The following is a 13,772-nucleotide window of genomic DNA, read 5'->3' on the forward strand; positions in this document are numbered from 1 at the left end:
GGGATTGCTTACTTCCTTTGCTGCCTCATTTAATATAACTGGATAGATCCCGTCCACCTCATGTGCCTTCTTTATGTTTAACTTCAACAATTTCTCCTCCACTTTGCGCTCAGTTATTACAAAATCACTTAGCTCCCTGTTAGAGTTTGATAAACTTCTAGCACTCCCCTCATTGAATAACTCAATATGTGTGAATGTAGATCCAAAAAAATGTAGATAAATGTAAATTTATAAGCATCCTCTGCCTTCTGCCACCCAACCATCATTTTATCCATAGAAATAATTATCCTGATGCTAAACTTCTCCAATTTGTACAGTAGCTTTTCATGTGGAACAGTATCAGAAACTTTACTGAAATTTACAAATATTATGTCAAAATTATTTTTTGAAACCAGTTCCTTTGTTACAGCACCACAATAGTTAATATAATTAGTCAAAATGATCTCCTCTTAAATCTGTGCTATTTTGCATGTATAACTGCATTAGTGCTGTATAACTGCATTAATGTCAAGGTGATCCTGCAACGTACCATTAAACACCGACTCCAATATTTTCCCTGGAAAAGAAGTCAAGCTTACCAGTCTATAAATGCTCACATTGCCTTTTGATCCTCCTTTTTGAACAGGAGACACATTTGCACACCTCCAATCTATAGAAACTCCCTCAAATCCCATCTAAGTTTGCTTACCTCTTTTGTTGTTTCTTTTAATATAACTGGATAGATCCCTTCAGTCCGAGGTGCCTTATTTACTTTCAACTTCAATTTCTCTTCCACTTTCTTCTCAGTTATCAAAAAATCATTTAGCTCCTGCTGAGAATTTTATATAGTTCTGGTATTCCCATCACTAAAAACTTCATGCATGGATATAGACAAAATATTTATTCACATTTGTCAGCAATCTAAAGAAGATCATCAATAGTCATGTCATTCACATCTAGTGGACCAGTATGGTTTGTCCCTTTCCTTCTACTGTTAACATAAGCAAAGAATTCTGTTATTTTTCTTTTCAGCCATAGCCAGACTTCTCATAATCTGCCTTAGCTTGTGTAACCTCCTTACAGACTTAACTGCAAACAAGTTTACAATTACTGTCGGTATCTGTGTCCCTGATAATTTATAATCATTCCATTCATTTTGGCCTAAACATTGAACAGTATCTCTTAATTAGAAAGAAAGAAAAGCCAAGCAGCTTCTACATTTACTTCCCTCAATTCTTCCCATTTGGAATTTGTAGTTGAAAACATCATTAATTGATCCCAGTAGAAAGAATATAAAAATTATCTAGGACCATTATAATCGCCTTTTCACTTTATCCTTGACACTAGTCACATCTTTTAAGTAAATCCCATACCACCACAGAGTGATCCCTGTCACCTAATGGTTCCTAAACACTAGGAGGCAGGGAACGCATTAAGATTTGGTTTGGGTTTTATTGGAGCATTAGCAACTGAGGCTATAATGTGCAAAAACCAGGTCTTGTCATAAAAGTACAAACAAAATTTCAGGAACCTAAAGAATTAGGTCCTATGTCAAAGCATATAAGAAACCAAATATAAAAATAGAAGGTATAACAGTAAAATGGAATAATCACCTCCTTATCCAGCAGGGATAAGGAGGTGATTATTCCATTGTATAAGACGATGGTCAGGCCACACCTAGAGTACTGTATACAGGTCTGGAGGCCTCATTTCAAGAAGGATGTAGAGCTGCTGGAACGAGTACAGAGAAGGGCAACAAGATTAGTGAATGGAACAAAGGGGTGCTCTTACGAAGAAAGGCTTAAGTTTTGCAAATTACAGTGTCTGGAGACTAGGCACCAGCGAGGTGATCTGATAGAGGTGTATAAAGCCTTGAATGGTTTAAGCATGCTCAATGCTGATGGGATTCTTCCTCTAGCTCAGAAAAATCACCTGAGAGGGCATAAATTCAAATTGAGGAAAGACAGATGTAGGATAGACGTGCGGAAATTTGCCTTTAGCCAGCAGGTGGTTGGTTGGTGGAACAGACTTCCATCCCTTGTGGTGGAGGTTGATAGCCTAAATAAGTTTAAGGCTCAGCTGGACAGGTATTTTGAACGAACAGAGGGGTGAAGTGGAAGTGGGTTTTTTTTTTTTTTTTTTTTGGCTGATGCTGCATAAGCTTGTTTTCTTGCATCAAATGCCTCTACTAATGCTAATGCTAAAAAAGGTAAACTATAAATACAAGAATAAAGGTTAACTGAATTTAAAAAACTAAAAACAGAAGACGTGGTCAACATCTGATAAAACTGACTGAGTGTATAACACTCAACCAGATGACTAAAGGAGGTAAAGTATAATAAATGTTCATGTCTATAACATGGACACTGAATTAAATTGATGAATGGCTAAAAACAAGCCTCAATTCTCACACATAGGAGAGTCATCTACCCATAGCAGGAATGAATGAGTCAGATGACAATGTCCTCTTCGGAGGAGAGCTAGAACAACTTCCTCTCTGTGGTTCCAGTGCAGACTAGTCTGTCAGTAACATATTACAGGCTTTATCTGATATATAAAGTTTCTGACCTACCCATGCCAAGACAGTTGCCATTGGGAGAGTAATGTAATAATGTAAAGTCCCCTATACAGACCACTTGCCTGTGGTCTGTATAGGGGACTAACAAGCAATGAGTGTTGTGAGGTTTTGGTGATTTGACTGCAACGTCTGACAGTTCATTCCCCTGATCCCAATGTAGCTTGGAATCCAGCAGAAATGAATAGGTTTTTTTTTTTTTTTTTTTTATGAAAACCTCAAACACAGGAGGAGTTAGAACCTATAGTACTTAGTACTGTGCTTGGGTTGGAGGTTGAGAAGACAAGAGAAGATATTTGTTGACATTAGACTTGAACTTCTGTAGATGCAATTTTCAGGAAATACATATGAAGGAAGGTTGTTCCAGAAGATGGCAGTTGAATGAATAAACGAGGAAGATGAAAAGTTGGTTCTGTGAATTTGAAGTTGGACAGTAAATGGATGTTGGCTGGTGGCAGCACATGTTCGGACTGTTTTGAAAGGGTGAGGGGGAATTATAGAAGCCAATTCAGAAGAACAGTGCTCATGGAAGTATCTGTAGAAAAGGCATGCAGCAGAAACAGTACATCTATGAGACAGTGAGTAATAGAGCCTGTTAGAGATGAGTCATTAATTAACCAAACAGCCCTCTTCTGAATGGAATCTAGAAGCCTGAGAGAAGTTTTGGTGGCACCGTCCAAAATGTGGGAACAATATTCCATGGTAGGGTGGATTTGCAATTTGTACAGAATGAACAGCTGTTTGGAAGAAAAGTAACGCCGCGAGTAAAAGAAAAAAACCGAGGTTTTTAGATGCAGAAGAAGCAATATTTGTAATGTGCTTGTGCCAAGAGAGATTAGAAATCAGGGTAACCCCCAAAAGAGATATATCACCTTGCCTAGAAATCGGAGTGTCACCAAAGATAAGCATAGGAGAAGAAGAATCCTTTTTTGCGAGATATAACACAAAACTGAGTTTTAGAAGGATTGAAATCAACTAAGTTGTCTTTGCCACACTGGAGAATTACCTGGAGATTGGCATTTAAGAAACTGATAGCAGATATCCAAGAAGTTCGTGCTGATTGAGCAGGGCAAGATTTCTCAAAATGGAAAGTGGAATGCAATGTGCTATCATCGGCAAAACTATGGATAGGATTTCCAGTCAATGGAAGAAGATCATTAATATACCAGAGGAAAAGAGTGGGGGAAAGAACTGAGCCTTGTGGGACACCAGCATTTGTGGAGAAATTAGAAGACAGAGAGCCATCTACCATCACCCTCAGTGAGCGATCAGAGAGAAAACTGGATAACCAATTACAAAAAAACAGTTGGCAAACCATAAGATGGAAGCTTGTTTAGAAGACCTTTATGCCAAACACGATTGAAAGCCTTTCAGATGTCAAAAGCAACTGCTTGTGTTTCACTGAACTTTTCCATTGAATTTGTCCATAAATGGTAAAATAAGCCAGAATATCACCAGTGGATCGACACTGATGGAATAAATACTGGCGATCGTTGATCACACGGAAGGTTTCTAGGTAGTTTCAGAGGTTGCGGCTAATTGATTTCTCCATCAGTAATTGTAATGGGATGATAATTGGATGGGAGGGATTTTTCACCCTTTTTAGGAACTGGCTGGATATGAGCAAATTTCCAAGCAGAAGGAAAAACACCTTTGGAATAAGAAAGTGAAAAAAAGGCGGCAAAGAATGGGAGTAAGTTCAGGAGTGCAGGTTTTGAGAACAAGTTGAGAAATACCATCAGGACCTGGAGGTTTCCTAGCATCAAGATTCATCAAAATCCATCTGACATTCTTTTGACGGAAGACCACAGGAGGCATTGAATGGAACGTGTTGGGAATGGTGGGAGGTGTTTTACGAAGATCATTAATACATGACTTGGAAGAAATAAAAATGGGATGCTAGTAAGTCAGCTTTATCCTTGGCTGAAGTGACAACAGAACCATCTGGTTTTGACAGAGGTGGGAGCAGCGATGGGCAAAAGTTGTGGCCAATAGCTCTGGCAAGAGACCAGAATGCTCAGCTACCATTAGGCAAGAAGCAAGTTTTCTACTCTTTGCCTGTTCAAATTCTAGTTTGAACTGATTAACTTAACAATTTTTTACAATTTGCTTTACAATTTTTGCGAGCTTTTGTTTAGGCAGAAAATGAAACGGAAGAATTTCATTGGAAACAAGCCAATTACAATATGCAACATTCTACTCTTGAACAGCCTTAGCACATTTATTGGAAAACCAAGGTTTAGATAAAGGACAAGATTTTAAAGTGGAGTGTGGGATAAAGGATTCCATTCCTACAAGAATAATTTCACTGACACGATCTGAGCAAACATTGACATCAAAAGTTTTGAAACAGTAGTCCGACCAAGGAAATGAAGAAAAGAAATCTTGCAGGTCATCCCATTTTGCATTCTACTAATGCCAAACAACATGAGGTTTGGAACAGCCATAAAGGCTCCATTGGAGAAGAGATGCCTAAAGGACCACTCACTTTGACTGTGCACTTAGAAGGGTTGTTTGTGAGAAAAAGATCAAGTGCGTTGGCTGTATGGTTAGGATTGTCCGGTATTCTTGTAGGTAAATGAAGAATCTGTGCAAAAGTAATTGCAAAAGCCTCAGCATCTCAACCAGCTGGGTCGGTGTGACTAGAAAACAGAAGCCAGCTGGGAGTTGTGAACATTAAAATCTCACAAGGAAAATTACCTCACTGTTAGGAAAGTTGGACTGGAGAAAGCCAAGTTGCAAAGAGAGGAAGTTGAAGAGTTCCAAGTGATTAGTGGAGTTGGGAGACCGGTAGAGATAACAGATGAATTTGACACAATGAGTCTGACAGTAAATATCGGAACGGACATATGCACAAGTACCACATTTGAGGTGAAAGGAATCGCACAGCGAATAATTTGGGCAACTGAGATGAGTAGTTGAATTAGCCGATAACTGAGATTCTATCAGAAAAAGTACATGGGGTTTGGCAGACTGCAAGTGGAAATGGACAGCACTGAGATTAGAATTGAGACCACTTATATTTGTGAAATGAAATAGGAAGTGGTTTGGGAGGTTTAGATATTTTTCTAGATAAGCATACTCCATTAGTTTGACAATTCATGGTGTATTCAATAGTAAGACAAAGTGGGGGGGAGGGGACATGCTGTATGAAGTAATGAAATTTTTGGATATGGTGTAAACTTGGTAAGAATATACCCAGATCCTTGACATAACGTGGCCTCGACAATGCCCCCCCCCCCCCACACACACTACTCAGACTCCCTCCAGTCACTATCTGGCAGTGTAGAGGTAGCAAGATTATACACTAGTTGATTTGGGAGAATCCTAAAGAGTTACCAATAGGTTCGGTCCAGTGTACTAACTAGCGGCTGGCTGCGAACACCGTTTTAGAGCTGTACCTTCGAAATGTAAGGAAGATTGGATCTTGCCATGGTGTCCATCATAACCTCAAAAGTCATCAGTCATACTGCATGATGGTAGTGATGGGGAAGGTTTGACCAGAACTTAGCTCTGGAGACTAAATATTGGGTCCACCACTTCAAGCCTCCAATAAGCAAAGTGGCAGTATTACACCGGTTGATGATAGTCATCTGCCACCTAGTTGAATGAATGCTCAGATAGAGAATGTAATGTCTGCCGGATCTGGGTCAGGAATAGATGAGGATTATACCTCACCCCTGATAAAGCCTGCAGTATACTTAGAGAGTTACTATACACCATACATCTTTGGTACTTGTGAGTTTTAACGTGGTTCAAGGCTAATTGTATAATTTGAATTTTTGGGGAACAAAATGCAGCGATTGTTCATCCTCACTTTGAAGTGTGATAATATTGTATTCTTTTTCATCGATCACAATACTAGAAGTACAGTAAGACCACCATATCCGTGAGGGATACGTTCCAAAACCTACCATGGATAACTGAGACTGCGGATATAAGCGAACACCTGCTGACCCCATATATAACATGATTTTCTTGTACATATATACTAGAATAGGTATAAACAGATATTTTTCAAGTCGTAAATAAGTGACAAGAACCAGCGTTGTCGGTTTTGGAGAACTTTACCATCAACTTTACCTGATGGTAAAGTTCTCCAAAAAGATAATAGGTGCACTAATCTCCCAAAAAAGCAATGGAGACAGGCTGTCAGGACAGCTCGTGGTGTTTTGGCAATGATATTAGAGAATTTTTCCAGCAAGGGTACGGAGGTAATTATCTCATTGTTTAAGGCAATGGTCAGACTATATCTTGTGTACTGCATAATATGTTTACAAGCCTCATTTCTGGAAGGATATCAATCTCAATGTGCTGGTACTGGTGCAGAGAAGAGGAACAAGATTAGTGAAGAGAACAAAAGAGTGCTCTTACCAAGAAAAGCTTCAGATTTGCAAACTGCTGTCTCTGGAGACTATGCACCTTCAAGGAGATCTAAATTGAGGTGTTTTAAATTTTCAATATATTGAGTTGAGTTCACTGCTAATAACATCATTTTCCTCATACTACTCACAAGAGGACATAAATTCAAATTGAAGGACAGTTGTTGGGCAGATATGCAGAAATTTGTCTTCAGCCAGCAGTTAGCTGATTGTAAGAAAATAAAATTCCATCTGATGCTTGAGAAGTGGGTAATTTGAATAAATTCAAGGAAAAGCTATAAAATTATTAGATGGAATGAACAGGTGATATGGAAAGTGTTGTTGTTTTTTTTTCTGATACTAAATTTTACCAGTGGAAGCAAGTCATATGAAGGGGAGTGTTTTTACACTGCCATACACACCTGTCAATTCATAAAATTTAAAAATATGGAAGAAATGAATGATTTGGGAATGACTACTGAACATATTGCTGAGCCAAAATAAAAGTGAACGCCACACAAATCCACTTTTACGTCTATCTTTGCTGATGGAGGGCCGAAAATTCTTGATTACCCCACTTAATCACCAGACCAGACTCGACTTCCTAAAACTTATGGAATCCCTCTTTGCAAAAAGAGGTGATGTGTGCTATAAGAGACTAAACTGCAGGGGATATAAACTTTTTTTTGTGAAGTATAAAAGATATTGAGCACCACTGGAAAAAGTGTATTACAGTTCAGGTGGATTATGCTGAACATTGATATAACTTTTTCAAAAACTGTATTTTTTTTTTTTTTTTTTAATCATCATTCTACAAAATATAAGCAATCCCTATTCTATCATGGTACTGGTATTTTCTGAGTGCTATACAGTATTTTTAATATGGGAAATGACATTTTACAGAGTGCAGTAACTTGGTAATAAGTCAGAAATATTCAGTAGAATTATTACTGTTTGATTATTTTCCCTATGATATATGACATAAAATAATAAGACTGAATTTACTCCAACTTCTACAGAATGACTGGTCATGTTACGTGCAGAACACATTTTTGCATGTTTTATCAGAAATAGTCAAGGAAATAATTTTATTACCCTACTACCCGTTGGGATGTTAATAGGCATTTTTTGCCCTTTGTATTTAAAAGTGAATAATTACTTTTTCAAAAAAAAAAAATAAATAAATATATATATATATATATATATATCAAGATTTGAATAATTCATTTATTAAGCCAAGTTTATGAACTGTCCAAAGCAAGTGATAATAATGAAAACTAAAGTTAATACAACTCTCCTGAACAATGAACCAATTTATATCCTCTATGTGCCAAATCTTGATACTATAAACTTTTTTTTTAGCTTGCTTATGAACAAATTCCATATCTGCAACTTGCCTGATTTTCTAAGACCAGAGATATTCCTCCTTCACTCATTTCTCCTTTTTTCGCTGGTAAGCCTTTAAAGAACTTCTTTCCATTCATCACGCAGCACCCATTTCACACAAAATTTCTGCACCATTAGCAGTCAGAGGGTTTGCTAGGTGGGACATCCCACCTAGCACTCTTCTGCTTTGACAAAAAGCAAATTTCCTTGCATTGATATACAGTTATTATTCTTTAATTTGTTAACCTTGGATTGGTGGAGGCAGTCCAGTGAAACAGGCTGTTTCGGACTTTGTTGCTGGTTGGTAGCTGAAACCATCAAGTCCATGGTCTACTTAGACATTTCAAACAATTATGTACCTACCCACACTGTAGGTAGTACAATTATATACTATCGACACTGAAGTACGCCGATAATATGCAAATAGGCCCAGTCATTATCAGCACAACAATGCTCCGTGTCATGCAGGAATATTTTGGGGACAACAAAAAAGTTGAACAAGCCAGCTTAGAGCCCAAACCTCAACCCCACTGTCCACCTTCTACGGGATTAAACTGGGGGTGCCAGATCACATGCAACCAAAATGCCCTTCTTCTCAACTAGTTGTGGCAGTTGCATTGCAGATGGAATAGAGACAAAAATTCTGTAAAGCTTCTGCTGGCTGATACATACAGAAAGCTGGTAGAGAACAAAAGTACAAAAGTCACAGTCAAGAACAAAATTACAAAAGTCTTGACAGTAAGGGTGTAATCTAAAAATTTAAAGCATAGAGTAAATAACTAAAAATTGGAAAGAAACTGTTGCTGGACAATACTGGTCTGAACAACATGACCTTGATCTCCAACGTGATGTTGAGATTGTTGATCACTCACGTAACTACTGCCAATGGTCGTGGCTTGAAGTGCCACACATTGCCAAATGTAGCAGTGTCTTCAACTGCAGCAGGGGTGTGCGCAAGCACCCAGTTATGGAGACAGCTGTTTTTTAATAAGACGAATGCTGGCATACGTCTTGCGTATGTGCCTTACATTCTCAGCACCAAGTGTCTGATTCTGCTGTGACTCATTCATTGTCCTATTCCATATAACGTTCATCCATCTCGTGTACATGCCTTATTCTGTCTAACACATGATCACACCCAGTCTTATACTGATATTATGACTAAGGGCCTGCTTACTTCCTTTGCTGCCTTTCTTATGTTTAACTTCAACAATTTCTCCTCCACTTTGCTCTCAGTTATTACAAAATCCTTCAGCTCCCTGTTACACTTTGATTAACTTCAGGCATTCTCCTCCATTAATAACTCCTAGTAAATTGATGAATTTGATGACAATCTGTAGGTGCAAAATACTCATTCAGTTTGTCAGCTACCTCAGCAGGATCATCAACAATCAAACCATTGATATAGAGTGGCACAATCTGATTTGTCCCCTTCCTTCCAGAATTTACATAAGAAGTCTTTACTGTTTTCCTTTGCATCCTTTGCCAAACATTTCTGGTAATCAACCTTTGCTTGCCTAACCTCCTTTGTGACTTGATTACACACTACCTTATATCTACCATAGGCATCTGTGCCTCCTCAATTTATATGCATCCCATGCATTTTTCTTCTCTGCCATGAATCTCATTAGTTCATCTGACATCCATTTAGTCCTAAACCTTGAACAGTATTTCTTAGATGGTATGAAAAGCATAGTAGCTTCCAAAATCAATTCCTTGAATGCACCCCATTTAGAATTTGCTGTTGGCAACAGCATCAGTTGGTCCCACTGTAGTCAACTTTACTAAAGCAAAAACCCTTCCCTTTAGCACTGATGCTAATTACATCTTTGATGTAAATCCCGCATCAGTACACTGTGATCACTGCCATGTAGAGGTTCCTTCATCTGCAGATTTTTAATGCATGAATAATCACTGCTGATAATCAGATCAAGAGTATTACTCCCTCTGGTTGCCTCCCGAACATGCTGCTGTAAAAAACAATCACCCAATAAATCCACAAAAGTTTTGTTAGTGTGCAAGTGACCAACACACAAGTTCCAGTCTATATCTGAGAAGTTAAAATCACCCATTATAAGACAATCTGATTTACTGGCCCACTATTTCTCTGTACAGTTGTTCATTGTACTTATCAGAGTCATTAGGCCTATAACACACTCCTACTCTCAATTTTGCTTTCCCAGTGCTTATGTCACAACAAACTGACTCAACACTGCACTGTCCATCATGTCAACTGGATGCACTTCTTTGGATTTTATGTGTTTCTTAAATAACAGCATCACCCCTCTACCCTTTCAATCCTTTCTGTACACATTGTACTCCCCAAATTCCACTTCTGCATTTCTTATATCTGTGTGACACTATGTCTCTGATATCCCAACAATATCTGCTTTTGACATCTTGACCAGCACTTCAAATTCATCAAATTTATTTACTATACTCCTAATGACTAGTCTTACTTCTTACTTAGTTACCCTAACACAGCCCATGAATTTACTTGTCCCATGATAACTCCCAGAAGTTTTCCAACCCACCTAACACTGCCTCGATAGCATCCACAAATATTCTTGCACCTTTTCTATTTAAGTTGCCTAACATGAAGTAGGCAATATAGTAGTTATAGTCATGATCAAAATTAGAGGTCAACTTTGAACCCTTCCCATACCTCTCTCTCATGCAATGACTGTATTTGTAGCTGCTCTTTTTCTTTTGGCTTGTTCCCTGACTTTATCCTGTTCCTCCAAACTGACTCTTCAATTTGCAGTACAAGAAATTATTTAACAGATGGTACATCAATTTACCTGTAATTTATCATTTGTCAAATCACTAATTAATTATTTACAAGGTGATTAGAAATAATAAACAAGTTAGCTAATGTAAGAAGTGCACTACATTCAGACATGTTAGCAAACAGCAATAATGCATGATTTATTAAAGAGGGGAAAAAAAAAAAAAAAAACACAACGAGTAAAAGCAACAACTTCTATGCACCAACTGAGAACATTTTGTTTCTGCACATCTCATATTATCTATTCATTCCTCCAACCAGTGCATGGCAACAAACATAATTTAACCCCAGGGGCTCACATCTGGTGAGTATGGAACACCTAGGGTCTTGAGCTGGATATCATCATTCTTCTCTCTCTCTCTCTCTTGGTGATTCCTTTCTACTTCTCTCTCAGGGTAACTCAGGAATTTTTTTTGGCTGGTGCAGCATAAGCCTCAGGCTTCCTTGCACCATATGGCTAATAATAATAATAAAAATATCCAGTGCTTTAGCTACAACATATGGTATATATTAAAAAATAACTAAATGATAATTTACAGATTTCTATTGGTCCAAATTTAATGAAATTTGAACAAGGCTGACAAATCACTCTAAAAGAGTGAAATAAAAGATTTAAAGAAAATCCATCCACTGGGAGTCAAGATATTACAGGTAGATGGACAAAGAAATAATAATTGCCAGATTACTGGTCTGACTTTAATGAAATTTTGGATGACAACAGTTCTTTTTAAAAGGCTCGAATATAAAATTTCAAAAAATCCATCCACTAGGAGTTATTATATGCAAATGGACAGATAGACATACTGAAGGAAACAGACACATTATTCTTATATGCTAACATGCCTAAAAAGTAATAAAATATCAATATCAAAATATAAATTCTAATTTCAATTAACAGCATTTAATGAAAGAAAATAACAATTTTATAAGTCAATACAATAATAAATCTAAAACTTAATTAATACTTACTGTTAGAACCAAACATGCTCTTGCTAGAATTGCGTCCTATTTCTGCAAGAGAACGAATAAGAGGCAGACGCGATCCTTTTTCTCCCTTTTCATGGCGACCTTTTTCATGTTGATGTCTATGACGCCTCAGTAATGCTTCCTTTACGTTATCTCTTAATTCTATCTGTAGCTGATTTGAATTAATCATATTTTCTAGTATTAAATCTGAAATTAAAAAATTCATCAACATAAGATGAACATATATACAGAGAGAGAGAGAGAGCAAAAGAAATAACTTCTTCAAATGCTTCATATTCTAACAATATCATTACACATATATTAAAAGTAAATCTCAAAATTTACACAATTTATATGCAACACAAAATGGAGATAAAAATTTAGTAATGAAAATATAAAATTTAACCTGAAAGTGGAGGAATGGAGGGGGGGACATCATAACCAATTCTGATTTACTGATTGTTTAGTTCCTAACTGAAAATCACAATCAAAGAGTAATAAAATTTCAATTTCTGGGCTTGCCTTTTGACTTGATCCAGGACTATATGAAGTTCAAAAACATTTTAATAAATTTGCCTGAAACACTTTCCACCACAATTCCATAAGAATTCAGAATGATGGCTTATTGGCATATTCTCTGTCAAAGAGAAATGAATCAAAATCTGAAAGGAGTCAATAAAAATAGAAACAATAATCTGCAAAAATTACAAGTAGTTGTAGTAATGCTGTCTAGATGAGCCCGAGTTTCAAAATTCAACGTTTAATCATTTAACTCGTAATGAAAGTTTCACTAATGTTAGTTATTGTCTATTGTCCAAAGATGGGCTAAATCTTACAAATACAAATCCCAGTAATGCCAGATCTTCATGATGGAATGGCTGTATTTCAAGTTTTGCTGTGCCTCCTGAAGTGAGCTATAGATACAGGTGGTATTAAGGTGGAGAAGCAAAGGGGAAAAGTCCCACTCTATTGAATTCCAGTGAATACTTCTTTAATTAAAAAGGATCATTAAACTGTAACTAGAAAAGTTCTATGAAGGAGGGATTTCTATATGATAAGGAGCAAATTATCTTGTACACCATAAAATTCCTCCAATAGGTACAGAAGCATTGTTGGGCAAACAGCATCAAATGCAAATAATAAATCGGAGTAAAATAGGTCAATTTGACTCTTTCAGTTAATAGCATCAGATGCAGGAAAAGTAGCTTCTAGAAGATCAGTGATGGTGGAAACACCCTTAGTGAATGTGGGAGAAAGAAGGAGATAGAATTTGTGAGATTACAGGAGGAAGAATAGATATTTGAAACAAGTTAGTCTGAGTAGGACATAGCAATAGGCCACTAGTCTTTTAATAGTTCAGGATTATGGACTTGTGAAATGGGAAAGATAGAGTACTCATGCCAGGATGCAGGGAAATATTTTTTCAGTAAGACATCCATTAAATAGGGAGACTAAAAACAATAAAATGTAAGTGCTGGAAAACTTTAAGTTGGAGATATTTTCAGACCCAGTGGAACTAAAGGGCAGGTTATTAAAGAGTGTTTTGAGGTTCAAACCATTAAAGGTGAATTTAGATAAAAGATTCCTACAGAAAAGGTTAAAGGGGAAAAAGAGAGAGAGATTAGGAAGAGAAGAAGGGTCATCAAATGTGCCTACATGTTCAAGCCATGCAGCGAGAGAGAGAGAGAGAGAGAGAGAGAGAGAGAGAGAGAGAGAG

General features: G+C 37.2%; 1 protein-coding gene across 2 annotated transcripts in view; it reads right to left on the minus strand.

Moving 5' to 3' along the window:
• Window positions 1–13,772, minus strand: part of Ndae1 (Na[+]-driven anion exchanger 1) — a 490,785-nt gene that overhangs the window by 248,470 nt on the left and 228,543 nt on the right. For both annotated transcript variants that reach the window (XM_090387778.1, XM_090387777.1), the window contains exon 7: window positions 12,059–12,262. In XM_090387778.1, coding sequence (XP_090243904.1) covers window positions 12,059–12,262 — 204 coding nt within the window. The remainder of the gene's footprint in view (window positions 1–12,058; window positions 12,263–13,772) is intronic.

This window comes from Mastigoproctus giganteus, chromosome 13, assembly GCF_048544385.1.
Source record: "Mastigoproctus giganteus isolate SK-2022 chromosome 13, ASM4854438v1, whole genome shotgun sequence".
NCBI lineage: Eukaryota > Metazoa > Arthropoda > Arachnida > Uropygi > Thelyphonidae > Mastigoproctus > Mastigoproctus giganteus.